General features: G+C 43.9%; 1 protein-coding gene across 1 annotated transcript; it reads right to left on the bottom strand.

The window, feature by feature from the left end:
- Positions 1–357: 357 nt before the first annotated feature.
- Positions 358–8,169, bottom strand: LOC124271068 (flavin-containing monooxygenase 5-like). Its single transcript, XM_046706138.1, has 5 exons — positions 7,871–8,169; positions 6,139–6,504; positions 5,189–5,743; positions 4,643–4,808; positions 358–860 (listed from the first exon to the last, which is right to left on the bottom strand). The coding sequence occupies exons 1-5, from the start codon at positions 8,126–8,128 to the stop codon at positions 604–606; spliced, it is 1,602 nt and encodes a 533-aa protein (XP_046562094.1). The 5' UTR covers positions 8,129–8,169; the 3' UTR covers positions 358–603.
- Between the last annotated feature and the right edge of the window lie 403 nt (positions 8,170–8,572).

Genomic DNA, 8,572 nt, shown 5'->3' with positions numbered 1-8,572 from the left:
AGCAGTAATTTCAGTTGATGAAAGGAACCCGTTCTCGGACCTGCCCCTAGTTTGGCAAAAAAGCGTCTCTGAAAACGTCAATGATATATACACCATAGACATCCTTGAGATGACAAAGCTTCATGGATAATCAACTTCTTTATTTTCACAATAACGACATTTGTTTGAAAACGGTATAAGAATCTATACCGAAACGTCGCTATTGTAAACATAAAGAAGTTGATCATCCATGAAGGTTTGTGAACCCAGGGGCGGTGGGGTAGCCTAGTGGTTAAAGCGTTGGCTCGTCACGCCGAGGATCCGGGTTCGATTCCCCACATGGGCACAATGTGTTAAGCCCATTTCTGGTGTCCCCCGCCGTGATATTGCTGGAATATTGCTAAAAGCGGCGTAAAAACTAAACTCAGTCAGTCAGTTTGTGAACCCTGCACCACCAACTTCTAGAATGCCACTCAAACAAATCATGGACATCCTTTACAGTTTCCTGATCCTGAATGCTACTACGGGAAGTGTATGGCCATCTGTCTATACTCAGTAAATATCTAAAAAGAAGAAAAAAGCCACGCCGAGTAAAAATTCCTCTATAAACTCGTCACACCTCATTTAAAAAAATACTTGGTAAAGGACGGCAATGAGCACCACTAGCAGCACCAGTGTGAGGAGTCTGTGGGACGACTGTGTCTGTGTACCTTCGGGCAGAGGTCTGGTCCTAAAGGGGTACTCCATCCTGTATGTCTGGGTCATGATGGCCTCCCGGGCCCCCGACCACCTGCCCGGCCCCCTCAGGCGGAATTGGTAGGGGGTGGTGGGGCCGAAAAAACACTTGAGTCCAAGTTTCGGATCGCTCACCAGAAGACGGCCTAGAAACGAATTGTTGGATGTTTGGAAATCTGAGATAGGTGATGTCTTTTAAACAACCCCCATAATTAATTAACAAAGTATACATATGTTCATGTACGTAAGTGTACCCACATTATTTCATTATGGTGCAATGGAAACTAAGTCCCAATAATCCTTATTGTACGCTTGAAGAGCTGTTGAACGGAAAGACCTTGTGCAGATAAAGAGTTTTGACAAGAAGAAATATCTGGACTCATCTTTTGCACACACGCACGCACGCTCGCACGCACGCACACACACGCACATGCACACACACACATGTGTATATATCTCAGGAGAGTATCAGGAAGTTATGTGTTTCCACACAGGGACATGAAATGCATCATTAAGATTGATTCTGGACTGTTGAATCATTTGTCGGTGGTCTGTTAATCGAATCTGGGCCAGACATTCCAGTGACATATTCTACTCCGGATACATATGTATTTATCCTACCTTCATGTAAAATACTTTAATTTCATTGGTCAATGACGCTTTAACAAGTTTCCGTGTCACCCCTCCCAGGAGGGTGACAACTGGAAAAATTCTTCCTGCTGCCACGGTGACCGCAAAACTCTCCGCCGAGAAGCTGTATCGCTAACAATCGTATGCATTCGTGACCAACTCGTGTTATTCCGGGACAAGCCGAATAGCGACTCGTGCCCCTCTGGAAGGATTTGATATTGGCGCATGAACATCAGAACTACAGTACTTTAAACAGGAACGATAACTCTATTCCTGTTTCATTCCAATGGTACTTAATATCACCGAAGCACCCGTACATTGTATTGTTTTTAATTTTGCTTATTTATTTTAAAGAATTAAACCCCTTTGATACAACTAAAAGAAGGAGAAAAACATATTTGTTAAAGGCATATTCTGACGTAATTATTAACATTCGTGTAACCTTGCTGTCATACCCCAATTGGAATTTTAAATGAATTCGTTGAAAAATATATCATAATGAATGACCAAGAAAAAGTCAGACCAAAATATTCGCAGAGATGTGAAATATATGCTTAATGTTAAAGATTAAAGATGATTAGTTACATACAGATATAACATTATAGTTTTGAAACTCATAGCGATTGATAATTACATTTTCTAAAACTGTTGGAAGCGCACCCCAGAACAAGCCCGAAAGATCGTCAGTGAGTGAGTGAGTTTAGTTTTACGCCGCACTCAGAAATATTCCAGCTTTATGGCGGCAGTCTGTAAATAATCGAGTCTGGACCAGACAATCCAGTGATCAACAGCATGAGCATCGATCTGCGCAATTGGGATACGATGACATGTGTCAACAAAGTCAGCGAGCCTGATCACCAGATCCCCTTAGTCGCCTCTTACGACAAGCATTGGTTACTGAAGATTAACATTCTAAACCGGACCTTCAGGGGTAAAGATCGTCAATGAGAGCCGTTATGTAAACAAACGCACGTGCGTGTATATGAATCTCTAACCGTCAACCGCATTATTCTTATCAAAAACTTCACGAGGCAGCATAATTCTGTTAGCTACGTTCTTTGTACTTTCAATATGACGACGTATATTGTTCATGATTTTTTAAACAATGCCATAATGCCATAAACGATTTAATTACTCGGTGTTATTTTATCAAACCACGTTCTGATTGGTTTGTCGTATTTTCGCACATAACAAGCATCGATAGGGGAGCAAGTCTTTTGGGAGGTTACGGAAAGGAGCGTGTGGTGACGAATGTCGTATGGCGTCACAAGATGACGCATGCAGAGCACAGAGTTCGAAAACCGTCCGATTAACTGTTTTAGAGTTCACTATGTACACATTTCTTTTACCGACTTTCACTGCTTTATTTAAACTATTTTATACATTGAATCGTTTGAACTTGAACATAACTGATCATTTTTATAGCAGTTTTAAGCTAGTCAGAATATGTTTCAGTGATGTCATGTGTCCAGTCGAGTGGCAGACCCCATATTGTTTACATGTCATATAGTCGGTTGCGATCTTCAAAATAAAATAAAATGATAGTTTGTAATTTAACATGGCGGTAAGATAAATACGTTGTAAGCTTCTCCCTCGGGTAATACCGTCTGATGTACGCCCTTTCGTAGCAGTGTCAGGCGTACATCAGACCGTATTCCCCTCGAGGGAAGCATACAACTTATGATATATATATATTAGACGTCATGGCTTCCCAACTGCGATCATAGATGCTCATGATGTCAGTCACTTGTTTGTCTTCAGGGTGATGTTAAAAAGCTGTAATAACGATGCCACCTGCGTTGGCCAAAGGCCAACAATATTGTGCGTCATGTTTCTCTCGGCAATGGTCGATTAGCGAGAGGTGGGAACGTAAGGTCAGGCCAGGTCAGGTCAGGTCAGGTCAGGTCAGATCAGGTTGAGTTGAGTTGAGTTGAGTTGAGTTGAGTTGGGCTTTACGTCACATCGGCATTATTCCAGCCATATAGTGACGAGAACAAGTCTGCATTAATATACATTGTAAGTACAAAGTGGTTTCGTTTCAAAGACATACATTCATTACGTTGTCATTTTAGAACAGAGAATGTCATAGCACTAGATTGAAAAGCAGATACATTCGTTATTGACATTACACAGTTACATTTTATGATATAGATCGACTTCCCTCAGGTAGTTTAGTATCAGATGAGCGCTCACGCTGGAGAACAGATCTTTCAGATTGGTTGCGTGATAATGCGAGTCCCTTGCAGATGTAAAATCCATACAGTCAAGCAGAATATGTTTGACGGTGAGAGCCTCATCGCAGGAGAGACATATGGGGGGGTCCATCCCCATCTGTTTTTAGCAGATAGTCATGTGTAAACCGACTGTGGCCAATACGACATCGTCGTAAAATTACTTCATCACGTCTTGACTGGCAACCCAAGTAGGTATAACCGATTGTTGGCTTCAATTCATGGAGTTTGTTTCTTCCTACTTGAGTGTCCTACCTTTTTTTGCATCAAGTCCCGAGTATAGCTTTTGATAGTGGGTTTGAAATCAGTGTACGGGATTAGCAGTGGAGATAGGGGCTTTTCAAGAGCTGCTTTTGCTGCAGCATCGGCCTTGGTGTTACCTGCTATGCCGACGTGACCCGGCAACCAGCAGAGGATGATGTCATATTGGCTAGTAGAAAGGTCGTTGTACAGTTCTAATATGTCCAGGATGATTGGTTGACTTGAAGTCACGTTTAGAAGTGCTTGAAGGCAGGATAATGAATCTGTAAATACGATGAAGTTTTTGGACTGATTTTGCTGTTGAATGTAGGTCAGAGCTGAGAAGATAGCTTTGGTTTCAGCGGTGAAAATGGAACTGTTGTCGGGGATCCTAGAGGAGACAGTCTTGGCTCCAATGACTGTAGCGCTGGCAACTTGGCCATCGTCCTTGGATCCGTCTGTGAAGATGGATCTGTGAGTGTTATACTTCGAACGTAACTGGTTGTGTTCCTGTTGGAACACCAAGGGATTTGTTTCAGACTTTTTGAGTTTGGTGAGGGTAAGATCGACTTGTGGTTTCACCATTTGCCATGGTGGTGAGGACAGAAGTCGGTAAGGCGCAATGATGTAAACAGCGAAATGGTAGATGCCAATGTAGCGATGACCTTACCCAAGGTCACGTGGGGTCACTTAGCCCAGTGGTGGAGTCTGCCGTGATCTTGCATGCATATTGTTCAACACATGATGATGATGATGATGACATACTCACTCACCGAAACTATATACAGCAACAGGGCTATTCTAACGGGAGATAACCCAACACTCACCTAAAGCTGGCCGACATCCAACAAGTTCTGCCAGTTCGTCCATAAAGTCGACGTAGTCGACCTGGATGGTGTGACGCTGGGACTCGACATATCTCGCTGCCATGTTCGCCTCTTTCTTCCCAATGTCCGCCCACATCTCGTACTTTGACGGGAGACTGCATATGCCCTAATGAACACAGAGTGAGAGAGTGAGTTTAGTTTTACGCCGCTTTTAGCAGTATTCCAGCAATATCCCGGCGGGGTACACCAGAAAAGGGCTTCACACATTTTCCCCATGTTGGGAATCGAACCCGGGTCTTCGACGTGACGTGCCAACACCTAACCACTAGGTTACCACACCGCCCAGGTCAACACAGAAAAAGACGAAATGCCATGAAATACTGTTCACATTTTGCTGCAACAATCGCTTTAGGATACTGTCCAAAATTTGGGTTTTGTTAAACATTCACAGAATAAGACCAGGTTACTGCTGCTGATTCCTGTGGTACACATCTTGCACTCTATATTCATTTCCAAATTGACAAGAAAGAACGAAAAACTGCTTACTTTGAACACTCTGGTTGCCAAGCGACACTGCAATTCTGCAATAGGCATAATGGCGCCGAGAGGCTGAAAACAACCAATCACCACCAATGTCTGTTTCGGTAGGTCAGGTGGAAACATATATTTGAACATCTTGACCTTATTCTTCTGAACGTCGATCACAGATTTATCTATGAACGGGAAGCCAAATATATAGCCTGTAGCCAGTATGATAACGTCGATATCATCTTCCACCGTCCCGTCAACGAACTCCACGCCAGTCTTGGTGAACCTCTTGATGTCAGCCTTGATCTTTAAAGATCCAGTTGCGATTCTGTTGGGCATGTCATCGTTTACTGTAGGATGTTGAGCAAACACTGAGTGTTTAGGCTTCAAGGAGTACAGCTCGTGGTCGAAACGTTTGTTCAGCTGTTTCTGAAACATATTGCTCAGTGTCTTTTCGGGCATAGCGTGTCGAAATGTGTTGAAGAAACGAGTGCCTATTTGAAAATCGCCAGGAATGCCATTGTCCGCAATTCTGCTGATTACCCAGGTACCACGCCTCGTGCTCAGAAACACCTGTGGAAAGAAGTATATAGTCTTCATTCATCTTTTTGTGGGATCCAATATTTTTCTATCCGATATCTATTTGAACCAGCACCAGGGCCCCGTTTCACAAATCTCTCGTAGCCCTACCACTATCGTTAGTTATAGTATGGGAGGTACGAATGCTACGAGGAAAGTTACGAGATCTTAGGCTTACGAGAGCTTTGTGAAACGGGGTCCAGGATTATTTCAGCTGTATGACGGCTATATGTAATAGAGACCCAACCAGACAATCAAGTGATTTTAAGCAACCATGCTGTCGGGGTACAGCACTTGCCGTCAATTAAATCATCCACTATTACCTCCGTGTTGCATTAAGTCAATTCCAGCTAACTAAAGGCTTGGCTTTTTATATATTCCACACTCACCTGCCCGACCATGCTCAGCTCCACAGCCACGTCCCCGCCCGAGTTGCCGACACCGACAACTACGACCCTCTTCCCAGCGTACCCGGCCCAGTCCTTGTAGTCGTGAGAGTGAAGGATCTTCCCCTGGAAGTCCTCTTGACCTGTGAAGTACGGCACGTTCTTGCTGGCGTGATGACCCGTACACACCATCACCGCGTCAAACACCTGTGTCTCATCACATCCGGTCTTGTGATCTCTGATCTGCAGATCCCATCTTCCGGTCTGCTCGTAGTCATTTGACTTCTTCACCGATAGGATCTCTTTGTTGTATTGGATGTGCTTCTGTAGGCTGAAGGCATCTGCATACATCTTAAAGTACCGCCATACCTGGCAAAGTAAAAGCTGTGACGTGAGGATAACCATGGTGTCCTGTCCATCACCTTTCTCTGGAGCACAGGTCTTCGCATTTGTTTAACCTGCACTAACATCTGGTTCCATTCCGTGGTTTTCGTGAACAATTTATCGAACAATTAAACGTCGAAATAAGGACAAGTGATAAGGACAAGAGAAGATTTTTTATGGACATACTGACATCCTATATAAACAATAAGGGATTTTCATCGCTTGTTTATGTATTATATGTCTAAGAAATACTATCGCTGTCAATTTGGTTGGCCGCCATTTTGAGTGACCCTGGAATGTAACGCACATGCTGATTGGTACGTAAGACCGAATAGGGTAGCAAATGAAACTGGCTATGGGACTGACAATGGGCGGACTGAGCACGGACAGACTGACCACAAACAGACTGGCCAGGAACAATGAGCAATACCACAAACAAAGGTTCATTATAATGACCTGAACTGAACTTTTATTCCTACTAATGATAACTTCAGCGGTATTAGAGGCACAAAGTCCTTTCAACAAAATGTACACGCGGTGTTGATATGAACGGTAAAAAGAGAAGCAGATGCTGCAGCAAAAGCTGCGGTTGAGAATGAATATCGAACACCAAACTGACCAAGAGGCAATATGTTCATCAGCGCTTGCAAACAAACTGAGGTGAGGTGAGGTGATATGGGGTTTAACGTCGTGCTTGAGAATATTTCACTCATATGACGACGTGCATGCGTGTGTATGTGTATGTGCGGTTGCTTGTAATAGCCCAGACTGAAGCTGGTTTTATAGTGCTAGCCCACTGAGATACCATGCCGCAGTGAAGCATGAATACCCCACTCAGACACATTATACTGACTCCGAGCCGACCACGCCTTGTACCCATTAATGCCAAGCACCAGGCAGGGACCAACAAGTACCATATTTCAACGTCTTTTGGTATGACGTGGTCGGGGATCGAACCTGCGACTTTCCGCTCTCCGGGCGGACGCTCTAACCACTACACCACGGAGGCGGTCCAAACAAACTGAACTAAACAAACCACTAACAAGATGTATAATATTCAGTTGATAATAAATATACTGTCAATATCTATAAACCTTTATCGGGATGAGCATGCTTGTGCATATGGAGGTCAGCAGTCTGTCTTGTGTTGACTGTAGCCACCAGGCAATACATGAATGTTAAACTGAGATAAACAAATCAGTAACGGGTTGCATAAATTTCAGTTTATCAAAAATATACCATCAATATCAATGGAACTATGGAATATAACTTGAACAATATATACAACCCACACAGGGCCCCATTCCATTTAAACAAACAGCGTCTATTGCGATATAATGAATGTGTTTACCTGAGTGTTGTGCATGTAATTGGGGAACTCTTTGGGTATAGGGAAGTCGCTGAAACACATCATCTCCTTGCTTCTGTTGATGACAGTTGACTTCATCACGCACGCTTGATCCTCGCGGACCTTTTCCGTGAAATTCCATAATCCCCCGAGCTCGTCAGTTCGCTCAAAACAAATTGGCTCCAGATTTTCGTCCACACAACATTTGATGGCAGTGAGACCGCTACACCCGGCCCCAATGATTGCCACCCGCTTCGCCATTTTAAAACTCGTCAAGAATATGACGAGTTCGCAGAGCGGTCTGACCTTCGATAACACCCAGTGTCAACAGTGTCTACGCACGACAGACAGTGTGACCTTTGGTGGTGGTGGTGCTTTGGAGGTCGCCTTCGCCGGTTGGCATGTCGGCAGAGTGTGACCTTTTCCACCTACACTCTATATATAGAGCAGTTGGGCTCACAAATGACCGTTACTCTCATGGTTTCGTTGAGATGGTGAACTTGTTTGGCGATAGAGTGCATGTCCAGTTGTAATTCCTCAAGCCGTCTGATGGTCGGAGGCTGTAGACAGGCGGGTTAGGTTATCATGGAGTTCACCAATGACTGTCAAGTGAAGGAGTCTACCAATTGCTTTGAATTAACACTAATGGCAATTACTGATTGGCAACTGTTACACTGATACGCTTATTGAGGGTTCGAATCGCCG

The sequence above is a fragment of the Haliotis rubra genome, unplaced genomic scaffold (genome assembly GCF_003918875.1).
Source record: "Haliotis rubra isolate DU_JTF1 unplaced genomic scaffold, ASM391887v1 Scf157, whole genome shotgun sequence".
Classification (NCBI taxonomy): domain Eukaryota; kingdom Metazoa; phylum Mollusca; class Gastropoda; order Lepetellida; family Haliotidae; genus Haliotis; species Haliotis rubra.
Note: the sequence above shows the minus strand (reverse complement) of the source record. Positions and strands in the feature narration are given on the sequence as shown.